At 43.7% G+C, this 19,070-nt stretch overlaps 1 protein-coding gene across 1 annotated transcript; it reads right to left on the bottom strand.

Moving 5' to 3' along the window:
• Positions 1–9,413: 9,413 nt before the first annotated feature.
• Positions 9,414–18,815, bottom strand: ACOT6 (acyl-CoA thioesterase 6; the record flags this gene model as incomplete). Its single annotated transcript, XM_080708249.1, has 3 exons — positions 9,414–10,019; positions 13,324–13,526; positions 18,359–18,815. 3 exons carry the CDS (start codon positions 18,813–18,815, stop codon positions 9,414–9,416), a joined length of 1,266 nt encoding a protein of 421 aa, XP_080564375.1.
• Positions 18,816–19,070: the final 255 nt, after the last annotated feature.

The following is a 19,070-nucleotide window of genomic DNA, read 5'->3' as shown; positions in this document are numbered from 1 at the left end:
GGGCGGGCGTCGCCGTGCGGGGAGGCTGGCGGCGGTGCGGGCCCTGCAGGATGCGCGTCCAGCTGCTCTGCAGTAACGAGCCTGCCCAAAGCTGGAAACGTTACAGTCTCCCGTTAACTTGTGCCCTGCTCCATAAAACAACATTTATTTTTCGGGTCTGGCGATGGAACCCAGGGGCATTCGACCTCCGAGCTACAACCCCTGCGCTGTTTTTTATTCTTTATTTTGAAACAGGGTCTCACTATGTTGCTGAGGGCCTCGCTAAGTACCTAAGCTGTCAGAGAACCGCGATCCTCCGCCTCCCGGATGCTGGGATTACAAGCGCGCGTCACCACGCCCGGCTATTAAACAACTTTTAAAATTCCTTTCCCCTAAAGGTTACCTTTTCTGTTCTTGATTAGAGAGAATAAACTACCTGCTCTGCACGTCGCCTGCCAACCTACTGAAATATTCAGAGCTGAACTCGACCAATTTGTGTGTGGGGGGGCACTGGGAATTGAATCCAGTGGAGTTCTACCTCCGAGCTACACACACCAGCTCTATTTTATTTTATTTTGAAACAGGGTCTCACTAAATTGCTGAGAGCCTAGCAAATACTGGGATTACAAACGTGCACCACCATTCCTGGCTTAGAGATTTACTTTAAAACAAACTCCAAAACATAGGGAATTGATAGGCTTTTTATCAGATAACTATAAATGGAATAAAAGTCTGAGAAAGTGACTTGAAATTTAATACAATATAAACAACCTTAAGAATTAGGGGTCATTAAAGCTATTTTGCATGATCGTGTTAAAATTCACTCTAGCCAGATATAGTGGTACAGGGCTGTAATCCTAATACTTGGGAGTCTGAGACAGGAGGATCACAGGTTCTAGGAAAGGCTCAGCAAGTAGTGAGACTCTCATCAACCTAGTGAGACTGTTTCCAAATAAGAAATGTGGGCTGTATTGTAATCCCCGAGTTTGGGAGGCTGAGACAGGAGGATCACACAGGTTCGAAGCCAGCCTTAGCTGCTTAGTGAGGTTCTCAGCAATTTAGTGAGACCCTGTTTCCAAATAAAATAGATCTGGGAGTATAGCCCGGAGGGGTGGTTCTCCCCCAGTATCAAACACACACAAAAAAATTGGGCTGTAGGTGTAACACACACACACACACACACACACACACACACACACACACACACTTCACTCTAGCCTCTGACAATGAGAAAATTATAACCCAATAGCCAGCCTGCCTGCCTGCTTTTCTTCTTCCACCCTGCCTCCCACTCTCCTTCCCTTCCTTCCATATTTATTGTGACACTGGGAATTGAACCCAGGGTATTCTACTACTGAGGTAGCACCCCCCACACACAAGCCCTTTATTTATTTTTTGGCATTCTACCTCTAAGCTACACGCCCAGCCCCATTTTATCTTTTGCTTTGAAACAGAGTCTCTAGGTTGCCAAAAGTTTCCCTACATTGCTAAGGCTGGCCTAAACCTGCAATCCTTCCTGTCTCAGGGTCTTACAGGCAGGCACCACCACACCCGGCTATAAACCTGACACTTTTATTTTAATTTTTAATTTTTAAATTAAAAAAAAAATTTTGGTGTGTGTGGGGGGGGTCGGGGGGGGGAACCCAAGGTCATTCGACCTCCGAGCTACACCCCCTGCCCTATTTTTTATTCTTTATTTTGAAACAGGGTCTCACTAAGTTTCAGAGGGCCTCACTAAGTAGCCGAGGCTGTCCGGGAACCGCGATTCTCCGGTCTCAGCATCCCGAAAGCTGGTATTACAAGCGGCGCCACCACGCCTGGCTACTTGCCACTTTAATATCCAGGAACTGTCCACCAATCAGCCCTGTCTTGGGCAGGCGGTCAGGGCCCGCTGCCTTTTAGGTAAAACTGGACATGGACATCGACATGGGCTGGAGTGGGTTCCGAGGCCGCGGGTCACAGGGGCGGGCGTGGAGGCGGCTTTAACTCCAGCCCAGGGCAAAGCCGCCCACGCCTGCGGCGGGGCCAGGGGCCCAGAACCCCGCAGGGCAGAGGTGGGGCCTGCGCGGGCCCTGGGGGCCGCTCAGCGGTGCGGAGGTTTAGGAGGGCCGGGGGGACGCGGGAGAGAGGGTGCTCTCATCCTAGAGTGCTGCCCCGCCCCTCAAGAGAAATTAATGATTTCTGAGAAAATGTCTCGTCCAAGAGCTCTCGGTGGCCACCAGAGGGCTCTTCCCTAAACCTGTGTGCTAGGCGCCTGCCAAATTCGTTTCCTTCCTTGAAATTATCTTTGCCCCAGATTAAGACAGGCGTGTGGTTAAAGTTTAAACGCTTCAGATAAGACACTGAATTGGACTATAATGTGGTAGGGGATGGGAACAGAGACTAGAACAGAGAAAGTCGCTGACCTGAATGCCATAAAGCCCTAAAACTAGCCCAGGTGGGATGGAGGGGATGGAGACCAGGGAGATTTTTCCACTGAGAAAGCTGAATTACATACATACATACATACTATATGTGTGTATGTATGTGTATATATATATATATATATATATATATATATATATATAGTGTGTGTGTGTGTGTGTGTGTGTGTATGAACTCATTCTATTGTCCTGTGGCCTGACACAAGTATTAATAAAGTATTTTTATGTGGAGAAACAAAGCATACAGTATATGCGTTTTAATTATTTATGTCTATAGAGAGAAGGCATTGAACCTACAAAATAAAACCTATTTTTCTAATCATATATATATATATATATTCATGTATGTGAAAAATATGGTTCTGGAAGGATCCTTTTATTTTATTTTTATTTTTATTTTTTTGGTGGTACTGGGGTTCCTGGAAACCCTTCTACTTCCGGGCTACACTCCCAGACCTATTGTTATACTTTTTTATTTGGAAACAGGGTCTCTTAAGCCAGAGCACGCGGCTGGCTTCGAACCTGAGCGATCCTCCTGTCTCCGCCTCCCAAGCATGGGGATTACAAGCGTGCACCACCACCACTGGCTGGAAGGGTCCTTTTCAAATTGGTAACCGTAGTAACCCTTGGGGGAAGACTGGGATTGGGTAATGAGTTAAGAGGATCTTTTGCTTTACCTGTTTTACTTCCATCTTTTATAGTAAAGAATGTACTGACATACATAAGTTAAAATTTATTTATACTACAGAATACTACTTTAATTAAAACACACAGGTAAAATGAGGTTATTAACCCAGGTGAATGCATTTCATTAACCCACTTCAAGGAAGAGGGATGAGTGTGTGTGTGTGTGTGTGTGTGTGTGTGTGTGTGTGTGTGTGTGTGTATTCTTGCATCTGGGGAGAAACAATTCTATTTTCAATTTTTTTGTGATACTAGAGATTAAACCTAGAGGTATTCTACCTCTGAGCTATGTCCCCAGACCTATTTATTTTTATTTGGAAATAGGGTATCACTAGGTTGATGAGATTGTCTTCAAATCTGTGATCTTCCTGTCTCAGTCTCCCAAGTACTGGGATTACAGGCATGTGTTAACACATCCAGCTTCCATTTTCAAATATTTTATTTCATTTGCCCATAAATAAAATCATAATCATCATGCATCCTGATTCCTGAATCTAATCTATTTGCTAATAAAAGCATATGACCATTACACCAAGAATTTCTGGTTAAAAGCTAGAAGTCATGGCACACACCAGTAATCTCCATACGTAGGAGGCTGAGACAGGTGAATCCCAGGTTCAAAGCCAGTCTTGGCAATTTAGTGAAACCATTTTCAAATACAAAATAAAATAGGGCTGGGAGTATAGCTCAAAGGTAGAATGCCCCTGGGTCCCATTCCCAGCACACCCCTCTCACACACAAAAGCCACCCTACAACTCTTTTCTTTTTTTTTTTTTTTTTTTTTTTTTTGGTGTGTGTGTGTGGTACTGGGGATGGAACCCAGGGGCATTCGACCTCCAAGCTACACCTCCTGCCTTATTTTTTATTCTTTATTTTGAAACAGGGACTCACTAAGTTGTAGAGGGCCTCACTAAGTAACTAAGGCTGTCCATGATCCACGATCCTCCAGTCTCAGCCTCTTGAATGCAGGGATTATAAGTGTGCACCACCACACCCGGCTGCTATTTTCTTGAGAAGTACTTGTTAAAGTCTTTCTGTCTTTAGTCATATATATATATATATATATATATATATATATATATATATATATATATATATATATTGTGTGTGTGGTACTGGGGATTGAACCCAGGGGCAATTCCACCACCAAGCTACATCCCCAGCCCCATTTTATTTATTCTTTATTTTGAAACTAAGTTGAAGAGGGCCTAAGTAGCTGAGACTGGCCATAAATCTGTTATCCTCCTATCTCAGCCTCAAAAGTACTGGGATTATAAGCATGCACTAACATGCCATGCTGTATATACTAAATATATATATATATATACTAAATATATATATATAACTTTATATATACATAATATATAAAGTAATTACTTTATATATACATATAGTCTCTACATACATATATGTCGGGGTCCAGCCCTAGCAGAGTCAGGGTTTGTGTGTTGATGAGGGGGAAACCGAGGTCTATGAGAGAAGACCACACGAATTTAGATTCAAACGTTTTTATTTTATTTAGGATTTGTTATCATTTTTATACTTTATTTTTTGGCAGAAAAGCAAGAGCATAGTCATGCAAGCAGGATTGCCAAGGACAGTAAAAATTATTATTTTTATAAAGTTTAGGGCAAGGGTACTGGACATAGTATATTTTGTCTCACTTCACAAGGCTGTCTCAAACTTAATATATACAGTGGCTCTAACTGAGGTCAGTTTGAATATAATATTTGGCCCAATATCTTCATCCTTGGGAAAGAATCTTTGTTATTTGAGTCTCTCACAAGTCGCTGCCCATCAGTTTTTAGTTATAATGTTTATACATAAAGTTTTAATTATACATATTAATCCAAATAATCCTAAAATAATTTTTTGAAGAAAGGAATGGCAGACATATTTCATGGGGGATCTACGCCGTTGCGGATCCCCTGATCGAGCTTTCTCAAGATTTGCATGAAGATGCTGTGGCATTTTTTTATGAGTTTTTAATTTGAACATTTTTAATTGACAAAGCTCTTATTGTTTGGGTGGCGAGGCGGATGAGGACTGGAAGACATAAGCAAAGAAGGATGATTATTATGCAAAACATTTTTAAGGAAGCTGCGTTGCTTTACCAAAAATGTACATTTAAAATTGACTGGAATTTAGATACAAATTGAGAAGCTAGATCAGCAGTTGAATTAACATCTAAATGAGTTTTACTAAGTATTTGAATCTGTTTTTGTAATGTCTTTAAATCAGGGGCCAATTGTGTATTATTTTATATTTTTAAGAGATGTGTTTGAACTTGTTTTTAAGTATACTCTGAATGATTAAAGGGTAATGGAGTAACACAAATCCATTTATATTGAGCATGGCATTTAACTTGCAGTCTAGTTTTTATATTTTGGATTTGATTATTTAAATAAAGAACAGTTTTTTTTTATCACTGACAATCTAGTTTTTAACTTTTTACTTATGATTTTTTGAGTAGCTAATGCTAAAGAAACATTATGAGACAAGGAATTAACAAGATGAACAATTTGTATATTAGTAATCAAAGCAGCGGAGGAAAGGGTTAAGGAAGTAATTATTGAAATTAATGTTGTTATTTTTAGAATCAAAGATGCAACAAAGCCCTTAGGTCTCATTAATTTAATCATTTTTAAATAACTTTTATTTTAGGATTATCATACCATGATTTTGTAAGGGTTATAGGTAACATTACATATGAGGGTTGATGAACAATGATTAGAACATTAAATTCATTAATCAAGGACTCATATATACAATTGGTTAGTAGGCAATCTTTACATTTTATCTTATAAGACTGATGATATTTTTAAATGTATACATTTTTTAATTTATTTAATAATAATGCATGAGGAGTAGCAACACACACCCGAAGGAAATATTTAACACAGGGTGTTTGAGGAGTAGTTAAAATAATGACACGCATTGCACCAATTAATCTAAATAAATCAGGAAAAATTTTAGTCATATGTTGATTTGAATATGATACCCAAATGGGTGTTACTCAGCCAGGAGTAGGCCATCAATGTTTTTTAGTAAATCTTTTAAAATTAATTATCTGCATGTTTAATTTTTTTTAAATTTTTTATAGATGTTAAATAATTATAATGAGGAGAGGAACCAGACCAATCATAAATGACAGTGGAGGAATTTATAGGATAATATTTTACAGCATGTTGTAAAAATTGACAATTGAGCCAATGAAGCTTTTTCTGGGTTTAAGGTAATTTTAATATACATTTGTAATTATATATATATATATATATATATATATATATATATATATATATATATATATATGTGGTACTGTGGTTCCTGGAAGCCCGTCTACCTCCGGGCTACACTCCCAGACCTATTTTATATTTTTATTTGGAAACAGGGTCTCCTAAGCCAGCGCGCGCGGCTGGCTTCGAACCTGTGCGATCCTCCTGTCTCTGCCTCCCAAGCGCGGGGATTACAAGCGTGCGCCACCACGCCTGGCCTCTAATTTATTTTTTTAAGGGACTCAATTTATTTTTTTTTTGTCTCATCCTCAGAAGATGATGATGATGATGAATCTTTAACAGAACCATAGGAAGAAGCCTTCCTTGTAAGCAAAGGCTTAGCTTCCACACCTGCTACTTTAGATGCCAAACAGATAGCCTCATGAGTAGGATCAAGAGTATCTCGGAGGACATTCCATAGAGAAGGCATCGACAGGTACCTTTTAGGCACATGATTGGTATAATATTGTTTCATTTTTTGACCTATCTTATTTCATATTTTTAAATCTAATGTCTTTTTTTAGGGAATCAAGGAGAACATTTTTGTAGAAATGAGAGAAACTGCCTAAGTTGTTTAGTAGAAACTGAAATATCTCTTTTTTTTAACATGTATTTAGCAATATCATATGCAATATCAATGAAAAAACCTCTTTTTTAATTCAGTATGTCCCATCTTTTTTTTAACAATTTTTTTATTGAACATAAATAGTATACATTTACACTATATTTGGTGCCCTCTCCCCCCAGTATGTCCCATCTTTAACGTCATTGTCTTTTTTTAATGTTTTATGCAACAGGGGTCTGCAGCACCCTTGAGCAATCTACCTGGCTCCCTGAAAATGAGAAGAACTACTCACCAATTTTGCCCCACTGTATGCTGGGGTCCAGCCCTAGCAGAGTTGGGGTTCGTATGTTGATGAGGGGGAAACTGAGGTCGATGAGAGAAGATGATCACAGGAATTTAGATTCAAACTTTTCCATTTTATTTAGGATTCGTTACAGTTTTTATACTTTATTTTTTTGGCAGAAAAGCAAGAGCATAGTCATGCAAGCAGGATTGCCAAGGACAGTAAAATTATTATTTTTTATAAAGTTTAGGGCAAGGGTACTGGACATAGTATATTTTGTCTCACTTCACAAGGCTGTCTCAAACTTAATTGTATACAGTGGCTCTAACTAAGGTCAGTTTGAATTTAATATTTGGCCCAATATCTTCATCCTTGGGAAAGAATCTTTGTTATTTGAGTCTCTCACAAGCCGCTGCCTATCAGTTTTTAGTTATGATGTTTATACAAGTTTTGGAAAACTTGTGCTCAGAAAAGATCCTCAGAATTGGACACAAGGCTGAAGCTAGGCCAGCAACTGAGAACTGTGTAAGCAGCGCCTCCCTCCCTCCCTTTCCTTCCTTCACCTTCCTCTCTCTCCTCTCTCTCCTCTTCCTCTCCCTCTCCCTCTCCCTCTCCCTCTCCCTCCCTCTCCCTCTCCCTCTCCCTCTCCCTCTCCCTCTCCCTCTCCCTCTCCCTCTCCCTCTCTCTCTCTCTCTCTCTCTCTCTCTTTCTGTGGTACTGGAGATGCGATCCTGGGGCTTCCTGTCCCTGGATTACACTCTCAGACCTATTTTATATTTTATTTGAAAACAGGGTCTCACTAAGTTGCGGAGAGCCTAAGTAGCTGAGGTTGATTTGGAACCTGCACAATCTTCCTGTCTCAGCCTTCTAAGTACCGGGATAACAAGCGTGCACCACCATGCCCTGCCCCCTTCCTTCTCCTCCTTCTTCTCTTCCTCCTCCTCCTCCTCCTCGTTGTCCTCCTTGTCATCCTCCTCTTCTTCTTCTTTTTCTTCTTTTCTTTTCTCCTTCTCCTTCTCCTTCTTCTTCGGTACTGAGTATTAAACTAAGGTGCACTCTATCACTGAACTACAAACATCCTCAGCCTTTTTTTCTTTTTCTTTTTTGGTAGTGATTGAACCCAGGGACATAGGACATTCAGTTTTCAAGCTATACTTCCAACCCTTTATAATTTTTTTTTTTTTTTTGAAACAAGGTCTCACTAAGCTGCTGAGGGTGTTGCTAAGTTGCTAAGACTGACCTGGAATCTGGATCCTCTTGTCTCAGCCTCCCAAGTATTGAGATTATGGGCATGTGCCACCACATCTGGTATTTTATTTTAAAACAAGAAATAAAAAGGTCTAGAAGGGTAGCTCAGAGGTAGAATATCCATGCATTAAATCCCCAGTACCACATTAAAAAAAAAAAAAAGGACTGGTCCTACAGCTAAGATCAGAGTAAAGTTCAAGGAGAGGAGAGGGGTCCCAGCAATGAAGAAAGAAGATTGCAAAGGCTATGAGTCCAGTAGGTCCTGATAAGGAAGCTGGGCTGGTTGGGGTTTTGTGTGTGTGTGTGTGTGTGTGTGTGTGTGTATTTCTGGGAATTGGTAGTTCTGGGAATTGAACCCAGGGGCCTTCTATCTCTGAGCTACACCCCTAGCCATATTTTGTTTTTGTTTTCAAACAGGGTCTCGCTAGGTGGATCAGTCTCACTACTTGCTGAGACTGTCCTTGAGCCTGCGATCTTCCTGTCTCAACCTCCCAAGTACTGGGATTACAGGCATGCACCACTAGGCCCTGTATCTGGTTGCTTCATTACACAGTTTCCTAGGTGCTCTGGGAGACCCAGTAGGATTGTACAACTAGGATTTTTCTAAGTGGAATGTGGTCTGTGATTGTGTTAGGGTTTGGATCTGGAATGTCCCTTTCATGTTTTGAAAGCCTGGTCTCCAGTGCAGCCAGGTTCAGAGTAGGTGGGTCACCAGGGTGTGGCCTTGAGTGCTGTATCTGTCCCTGTCTCGCTCTTCTCTCTCTGTTTCTCAACTGCCACACACTGAGCAGCTTTCCTTTGCTATGCTTACTACCACCATGCTTCTGCTTTGGGGCTGGCCGACCATGGACTGAATCTCTGAAACCTTGAGCAAAAATAAACTTTTCCTCCTCTAAGTTGTCTTGTCAGATATTTTGGTCACAGTGATGAAAAACTGATTAACGCAGATTGCAATCTTATATTTTGCTGTGCTTGACAGGGTTTTTACCATTGAGATGTTTTCGGAAGAAAGTCTGAATTTGCTGCCACGCATCTACCTGTGCCCTTGACTGAGCCTTTGGCTCACCTCCATAGAATATTGCTTCACCCAACAAAGCATGCACAGAGGCTCTGGAAGGAGGAAAATAAGGTGGGTCAATACAATGACCAGTTCCTGGATAGTAGAGTATCTGAGGTCTCTCTTTTCCATGGGCTTGTAACCGTTCAGAAGCTATTTGAGCATAGAATCCACTTTTCCAGTTTTGATCATCCATACCAACAATAAATAGGAAGGGTCCCTCGGCCTTTTCCAGTGGGATGATACTTTGGTGGTTGGGTTCCTCCAATGGATTGTTCCAAATATCCACATAATTCAAAAGGCCTGACTCGGTGGTTTTTAGTTTCCCCGGCTCATTGCCCAGGTTAGGAATAATCATATCCTTGTAATGCAGAGGAACTACTGTGTTGGCCACACAAGCATTGATAAGCACTGTGGCTGTGATGCCCTTCAAGAAGGAAGCCATGGAGAGACATAGGTCACCTCCCTTGGAGAAACCAAGAAGCCCAACACTAGGGCCTTTCACCTGATGAGAGAAAGAGAGAACAAGCCAGAATTCATAAGTGGAGGATGTAAGCAGTGATTTTACATTCTCTAAGTAGCTTTCTCAAATATGTGTTTCCCTTCTTTGTATAACAATCAACAAAATTCAAGTATGTCTTTTTTTTTTTTTTGCGGGTCTGGGGATGTAACCCAGGGGCATTCGACCTCTGAGCTACACCCCCTGCCCTATTTTTTATTCTTTTATTTTGTAACCGGGTCTCACTGAGTTGCTAAGGGCCTCACTAAGTAGTTGAGGCTGTCCGCGAACCATTCAGCCTTCCGAATACTGAGATTACAAGGATTACAAGTATGCCCACCATGCCTGGCTCAAGTATGTCTTTTGATAAGCAAATCAAATGATTCTCTAGTATACAAGCCATCCTTCGATAATCCCCTCTGCAATTCAGTGAGACCCTGTTTCAAAATAAATAATTTTAGCCAGGCGTGGTGGTGCACACTTGTAATCCCCGCGCTTGGGAGGCGGAGACGAGGATTGCGCAGGTTCGAAGCCAGCCTCGCTGGCTTAAGAGACCCTGTCTCCAAATAAAAATATAAAAATAGGTCTGGGAGTGTAGCCTGGAGATAGAAGGGCTTCCAGGAACCCCAGTACCACCAAAAAACAAACTAACTAACAAAAAAAAGAATTTTAAAAATGGGGCTGGGGGTGTAGTTTGGTGGTCGAATGCCCCTGGGTTCCAACCTTAGACCCCCCCCCCACACACACACACACTGCCAGGCGTGGTGGGGCATGCTTGTAATCCCAGCATTTGGGAGGAAGAGACAGAAGGATAGCGGTTTGAGGACAGTCTCAGCTACTTAGTGAGGCCCTTTGCAACTCAATGAGACCCTGTTTCAAAATAAAGAAGAAAAAATAGGGCCGGGAGTGTAGCTTGAAGGTAGAATGCCTCTGGGTTCCATCCCCAGTGCTAAAAAAAAAAAAAATATATATATATATATATATATATATATATATATATATATATATACACACACACACACACACACACAGAGGCCCTTATACTCTAAAACAAATGAACTGTTAAATAATAATATTCTTTTTTCTTCTGACCATAGCAAGTTACAAAGTCAGGTTCAAATTAAAAATCTTAGAACTCACTAGAGTTCTGCATGGAAACACATCATGAAGAAGAGCCAGCCTGAACCTCTGGACCCTGGCCTGCCGTCCTTCTCTTCCTGCCCCTGGATCCTTCATGCACCTTGAGGGACCTCTCACTTGTGTGTAGACACCCAGCCTGCTTGTTTAAGCACTGGGTATATGCAGATGATGCACTCATGAAACAGGCATAGGGCCTCAAAGTTGGACCAGTGCTTCTAAGCAGAGAATCTGAAGCTCCAGATCCCAAGGGCATGGTGGGAAGCACATGGGTTCCAGGTGGACACATTCCCTAGGCCCCTCAGACTCCTTACCCTGTTGGCAGAGTACAAAGTATTTACCAGTACAATAATCTAAAACAAAGAGTCTAAGATGAACCTGGTGGCCGAGACAGGAGGATCACAGGTTCAAGACCAGCCTCAGCAATTTAGCTAGACTTTCAGCAACCTAGTGAAACCCATTCCAAAATGATAGATAGATAGCTGGGCATGGTGGTGCAGGCCTGTAATCCCAGCATTTGAGAGGCTGAAACAGGAGAATAGCGCAGGTTTGAAGACAGCCTCAGCTACTTAGTGAGGCCATCCACAACTTAGTGAGACCCTGTTTCCAAATAAAATATAAAAAATAGGTCTGGGAGTATAGCCTGGAGGTAGAAAGCCCCTGGGTTCTATCCCCAGTACCGAAGAGAGAGATGAGGTATAGCTTGGTAGTAGAATGCACCTGGGTTCAATCCCCAGTACAACACAATCAATCAATCAATCAATCAACCAATCAATCAATAATAACCAGGGCAGAAGCCCCACTTTTCAGAGCTTAGTGGCAGAATTGGGAGTATATGTTGGCTGCTTTTTTTCAGGGCCTTATCTCCTCTAAACTAATCTTCACAGTTCAAAATCATCTAGGTTTTAACAGCTCTGCTAAGAGACTATCAGAGATCCCTGAATTCTAATAGAAGTAGATCATCCTACAGGCTTTGCAAAATACCATTTACTTTAATGTTAGACTTTTTTTTTTTTTTTTTTTTTTTTGCAGGACTGGGTATGAAGCCCAGGGGCATTCTACCTTCAAGCTATATCTCCAGCCCTATTTTTTGCTCTTTATTTTGAAACAGTCTCACTAAGTTGTGGAGGGCCTAAGTAGCTGAGGCTGGCTTTGAACCTGGGATCCTCCTGCCTCAGCCTCTCAAGTACTGGGATTACAAGGGTGCATCACAACATCTTGGCTTCCCAGCCCTATTTTTATTCTTCCTATTTTGAAACAGGGTCTCACTAAGTTGTAGAGGGCCTCACTAAGTTGCTGAGGCTAGCTGTGACACCAAGAGCCTCCTGTCTCAGTCTCCCAAGTACTGAGATTACAAGTGTGCACTACCACTCCCGGCTAACATTAGAATGTTGAGTCCCTTTAATATAGATGGCAGCAAAAAGTATATATCATTCCACTTATTTAGTGTGTGTGTGTGTGTGTGTGTGTGTGTGTGTGTGTATGATGCAGAAGCAGAACTCAATATTAGTATCTCCTCAATCTAGTTCCTTTGAATTATTATAAACAGTTTAAAAAGGAGCTAAACAGTAAAGTCTATATGGGAGAGAGATAGGTGGAAACAGAAATAATAATACTAGTGACTTTGAGAATGTCCCAGGGACATTCTACCTCTGAGCTACATGCCCTTCCCTTTTTATTTTTTGTCTTGAAACAAGGTCTTGCTAAGTTGCTGAGAGTCTCACTAAATTGCTGAGACTGGTTGTGAAGCTGCAAGTCTCCTGTCTCAGCCACCCAAGTACTGGGATTATGGGCATGTGCCACAATACCTGGCTTACTAGTAACTTTTTTTTTTGGTGGTACTGGGGGTGGGACCCAGGGGCTTTCTACCTCCAGGCTATACTCCCAGACCTATTTTTTTATACTTTATTTGGAAACAGGGTCTCACTAAGTTGCTGAGAGCCTCACTAAGTAGCTGAGGCTGGCTTTAAACCTGTGAGATCCTCCTGTCTCAGCCTCCCAAGTACTGGGATTAGAAGCGTGCACCACCACACCCAGCTAGTAGTAACTTTTGAGGAAGTCCTGTGTCTCCCTGCATATTTCCAGCTCCCACTGTCCTGGCAGGGCTTGTGGATCCAGCCCTGGGTCCACGTTGCCCCTTTTCCTCTGCACTCAGGCAGTTAACAGAACATACCTTTGGATGCTGCAGCATAAAGCCTACGGCTTCTTCAAAGTACTCCAGGTGCACATCACTTAAATGCTCAGGGAGGTCTTCAAATCTGAAGTAAGCCAGAGCGAGCACAGCAAAACCATGTCCAGCCAGGAGGCTGGCTCTGTATTCACACAGGCCACCACCAGTTCCAAATAGATCAATGATCCCAGGGAAGCGCCCCTCACCTGGAGAACAGCACAAATCACAAGAAACCTTTAGCCTTTCAAAAGACACCTGGGCCGGGCATGGTGGCACATGCTTGGAATACCAGTATTTGGGAGTATTAGACAGGAGGATCACCGCTGGAGGACAGCCTCAGCTACTTGGTGAGGCCCTCTGCAGCTCACTCAACCAGGGAGGTCGGGGATGAGGAGTGTGCCACAAATGCTGAGATTAGAAGTCTCTATACATGCTGGGCATGGTGGTGCACGGTTGTAATCCCAGTACTTGGGAGGATGAGACAAGTACTCAACTTGTCTCAAGTGGGGCTCTCAGCAACTTAGTGTTTCCAAATAAAATATAAAGAATAGGTCTGGGAGTGTAGCCCGGAGGTAGAAAGCCTCTGGGATCCATCCCCAGTACCAACATACACACACAAAAGTCTCTGTACATGGATGACTCAGTCAAAATCATTACTAGAGATACAGCAGCTGTGGAGAAGACAGAGATCTTTTGCCTCTCCTTCAATCAGCATCCTTTTTTATTGGGGGTTTGTTTATTTTCATCTTTATTTATTTACTTATTTATTTTGATGGTACTGGGGTTCCTGAAAACCCTTCTACCTCTGGGCCATACTCCCAGACCTATTTTATATTTTTATTTGGAAACAGGGTCTCTTAAGCCAGCGAGGCTGGCTTCGAATCTGTGTGATCCTCCTGTCTCTGCCTCCCAAGCACGGGAATGATAAGTGTGTGCCACCACACCCAGCTTATTGAGGGTTTAAACAAAGCATCTCTAAAAATGATTAATGGCAAGGAGGTCATGGGTTAAGCTTAGGAAAGTCAGTAAAAAAATAAACTTCAGGGAGAGACAGGCACGAGTTAACTTTAGGGAAGGGCAGCAAAGCAGTCGTGGGACAGTCTTAGGGAAGGAAAGGGTAAGCATCTCTAGGAAATGGGGAAGTCACATCCAAATCCACACTGATTATGGTCCCATCCAGACCTCAGAAGCTTGCCTGCATGCACCGAATTTCCACTTAACTGGGCACTATGTACCTAGTCAAGCTGGTCCGAGATGGATATCTCAACATGTGGTCTAAAAAGGCTCCCAAGAGCCGGGCGTGGTGGTGCACGCTTGTAATCCCCCTGCTTGGGAGGCAGAGACAGGAGGATCATGCATGTTCGAAGCCAGGGGAGACCCTGTTTCCAAATATAATGTATATAAAATAGGTCTGGGAGTGTAGCACAGAGGTAGAAGGGCTTCCAGGAACCCCAGTACCACCAAAAATAAATAAATAATAAAATAAAATAAAAAGGCTCCCAACAGTGGAAAGCTTGATAAAAGAGGACTCTTTTTACTTTTTTTTTGCTTTAATAACCTAATAATAAGGGAGAAAACCCAAAATGTCTTATTTTTCTCCCAAATTTGTCAAATATTTTCACAATAACAATATAAAGTTAGAAATAATATATGAGAAAATACACATTTTCTACCAATTTTTCTTTCTCATTTCCTTAAAAAGTTATCTATTTAAAAATGAAGCTATAAGCCGGGCTTGGTGGCGCACACTTGTAATCCCAGCATTCGGGAGGCTGAGACCTGGAGGATCGCAGTTCGCGGACAGCCTCAGCTACTTAGTGAGGCCCTCTGCAACTCAGTGAGACCCGGTTTCAAAATAAAGAATAAAAAATAGAGCAGGGGGTATATCTCGGAGGTCAAATGCCCCTGTGTTCCATCCCCACACCTGCAAAAAAAAAAAAAAAAAAAAAAAAAAAATTGGGCTGGGGTGTAGCTTGGAGGTAGAATGCTCCTGGGTTCCATTCCCAGTACCTAAAAAAAAAAAAAAAAAAAAAAAAGAATGCCATCCCTAAATTTGCCATATTCCTTTGGCCCCTGAATGTTGGTATACACTGCTTTCTTTGCCTACAATACTATTCTTTCTTCCTCTTGATGTGTGTGTATGTGTATGTGTATGTGTGTGTGTGTATGTGTGTGTGTGTGTGAGACTGAGGATCAAACCCAGAGACATTCTACCTCCAAGCTATACTCCCAGCCTTAGTTTTTATTTTTTTATTACTATTATTTTTTTGGTGGTACTGGGTTCCCGGAAACCCTTCTACCTCCGGGCTACACTCTCAGACCTATTTTTATATTTTTTTATTTGGAAACAGGGTCTCTTAAGCCAGCGCGGCTGGCTTTGAACCTGTGCAATCCTCCTGTCTCCGCCTCCCAAGCTTGGGGATTACAAACATGCGCCACCTCACCTGGCCCTGCCTTAGTTTTTATTCTTATTTTGAAATAGGGTCTTACTAATTTGCAGAGGGCTTCTTCAAGTAGCTGAAGCTGGTCAGGAACCTGTGTGATTGATTCTCCCTGTCTCAGCCTGCCAAGTACTGGGATTATAAATGTGCGCCACCACTCCTGGCTTCTCCTGAATTTTTATTCTTTTATTTATTTTTTTTTTTTTTTGCGGGTTTGGGGATGGAACCCAGGGGCATTCAACCTCCGAGCTACACCCCCTGCACTATTTTTTATTCTTTATTTTTAAACAGGTTCTCACTAAGTTGAGGAGGGCCTCACTAAATAGCTGAGACAGTCCATGAACCGCAATCCTCCAGTCTCAGCCTCCCAAATTCTGGGATTACACCCACCACACCCGGCTCTGAATTTTTTATTTTGATTCATTAGTCTTCAAACCTAACTTTGGATCTCCCATCCTCAATGCCTTTCCAGATGCCCCCTGACACCGTTTGGTTAGACAGTATTTTCTGTGTTCCACCAGCACTCTGGGCCTATGCCTCCCCTATCATAGCACCAGCCATACTGTACTATAGATGCAAGGGTAATTGCCTGTATTCTCTAATAGAATATAAATACAACCCTGTAGCTGGGCATGGTAGCACATACCTGTAATCCTAGTACTTGAGAGGCTGAGACAGGAGGATGGCAGGTTTGCAGACAGCCTTCAGCAATTTAGCGACACCCTTAGCAATTTAGTGAGACCCTGTTTCAAAATAAAAAACAGGGCTGGGGATTTAGCTCAGAGTTGTGGAGAGCCTCATTAAGTAGCTGAGGTAGAGTGCCCCTGGGTTCAATCCTTAGTACCATGCCAACAAAACAAAACAACTATGCCTGATTTGGGTAGCTATTGTTAACCAATATACTCCATAGACACTGAAATAGTTAACACAAGATTGGCTTGATTGGAATATCAGGTATCACAATTGAGTGTTAAGATATTTTGTTCTTGTTGTTGTTTGAAATGAAAACCTTCAGAAGATTTGTATGTAATCAGTCAGTATGATTTATGGAGGTTCCACTATGTCCTTATGCAAGTTTCCAGGGAGAGAAACTCAAATGGACAAGACCCAATTTCAGTCCCAGGAGGTCACAGTGTAGTAAGCAGCTGTACTTAGCATTAGGGATTGTTTAAAAACTGCAATATGGCCAGGCAGGAGGGCGCACACTTGTAATCCCAGTACTTGGGAGGCTGAGACCAGATCGTAGGGTGACTGCCACATAGGCCCTCAGCAACGAGTGAGACCCTGTTTCAAAATAAAGAATAAAATAGGGCTGGGGGTGTAGATCAGAGGTAGAATGCCCCTGGGTTCCACCTCTGGTAACACACACATGCGCGCATGCACACACACACACACACACACGCCAGTGCTGAACACTTATAATCCAGTACCTGGGAGGCTGACAGGCAGATCACAGGTTCAAGTACAGCAACAGTCTCAGTCTCAGTAAGTAGTGAGACTCATTGACCTAGTGAGACTGTTAAAAAAAAAAAGCTATGGATAAAGCTCAGAGGTAGAATGCCCCATACCACAAAAAATAATATATATGTAAATAAAATTAAGCACACTGTCTTATTTTGGAGAATAACCACATAATTAAACTTAGAAATTCTATGCACAGTGGCAACACTGGTACTTCTACACACTAGGAGCTAAAGTCAGAAATTTGGTTGCATGCCACTTCTGCCTATACTGTACTGTTTTTACTTAGACTGGTATTTATCAGTCTCAGCACTAGAGCAATTTTGAGCAAGATAATTCTTTGTTCTGGGGCTGCCCTGTGTATTGTGGCATGTTTAGCCACACACTGCCTCTTCATCCGAAATGCCAATAGCACCTCCCTCTTCAGTTGTGACAACCAGAAAGATCTCTAGATATTGCCAGCTGTACCCTAAGGGAACTGCTTCAGAGAAGGGAATGTCAGGGAACTTTTTTTTTTTTTGGTGGTACTAGGGGTGGAACCCAGAGGCTTTCTGCCTCCGGGCTATACTCCCAGACCTATTTTATATTTTTATTTGGAAACAGGGTCTCACTAAGTTGCTGAGAGCCTCACTAAGTAGCTGAGGCTGGTTTCAAACCTGTGCGATCCTCCTGTCTCAGCCTCCCAAGTGCAGGGATTACAAGCGTGCGCCACCACGCCCGGTGATTTGTGTGTGTTTAATAATTATGGGGCACTGTCTTTATTTTGGGACTTTAGTCCCTTTGGAAGTTTGGTGTAAAAGGAGGTACAAGTCAGTGATGGCATCCAAAGCACAGCCAGCTGGCTGGCACACGGAGGAGCTCAATCAACAGTGCCTCCCTGGAGGGCCTCGAAATTTAAAGAAGAAAACTTTCACTTAGAACCCATGAGAGGGTAGGATGTTGCTCAGTGCTGGAGCCTGGGTTCCATCCTCACTGCGGGGGGGTGGGGAGTTGGGGAGAGGAAAAGAAAAGAAAGTAAGAAACCATGCTAGATTCTCGAGCGCGGGGAGAGCTCAGGGAAGTTCCAGAATCACGGGGTTTCCGGGCCAGGCAAGGGGCCACAGTGGGTCAAAGACAACACCGGCGGCGCGGCTCACCTGGCGGCAGGAAGAGCGTGGCCCGCACCCGGCCCGCGCGCACCGGCAGCCGCCGCACGCCGGGCGCCATGAAGTGGCGCTCCAGCCCCGCGCTGGCCAGCAGCCGCCCGGCGTCGGGCTCGTGGCCGTCCAGCAGCTCCAGCCGCACGACGAAGGGCGTGCGCACGTCCCGCTTCAGCAGGCGCCAGAACGGCCTGTCGGGCTCCAGGGCCCAGAGCAGCCCCATGGGCTCCAGGCCCGCGAAGCTGCCGCCCAGCGCGGGCGCGCGCGCCAGGTCCAGCTCGCCGCGGGCGTCGGCGCGGTAGCGCGCGTGGGCCCGGAAGCGCGCGCCCTTCTCGTCGCGCAGGCACGCGCGCAGCGTGAGCGGCTGCCCGGGCGCCAGGCCGCGCGCGGCGATGCGCAGCGGCTCGTCCCAGCAGCCGCGGCCGGCGGGCTGCACCAGCAGGGCGGCCGCCATCGTCCGCGGCGAGGGGAGGGCGTCGGAGCCCGGCCCCGCGGGGCGTCGCCGCTGAACTTCTCGCTCCCGCCGGCGGCTGCCCGCCGAGCTCGCGGCGCACGGCGCTGCCCGGAATGGAGAGCACTGTGTCTGCCCAGGTCGTAATGCACCCTCCATCCCGCGTAGTGTCGAAATCGAGGAACAAAGACCAACCGGAAGGGATGGGGTTCCCAAAGTCGAGCTTTTGCCAGGGCATCCCACGTGACCCGCTGGCCC

The sequence above is a fragment of the Muscardinus avellanarius genome, assembly GCF_963383645.1.
Source record: "Muscardinus avellanarius genome assembly, chromosome: 12".
Taxonomy (NCBI): Eukaryota; Metazoa; Chordata; class Mammalia; order Rodentia; family Gliridae; genus Muscardinus; species Muscardinus avellanarius.
Note: the sequence above shows the minus strand (reverse complement) of the source record. Positions and strands in the feature narration are given on the sequence as shown.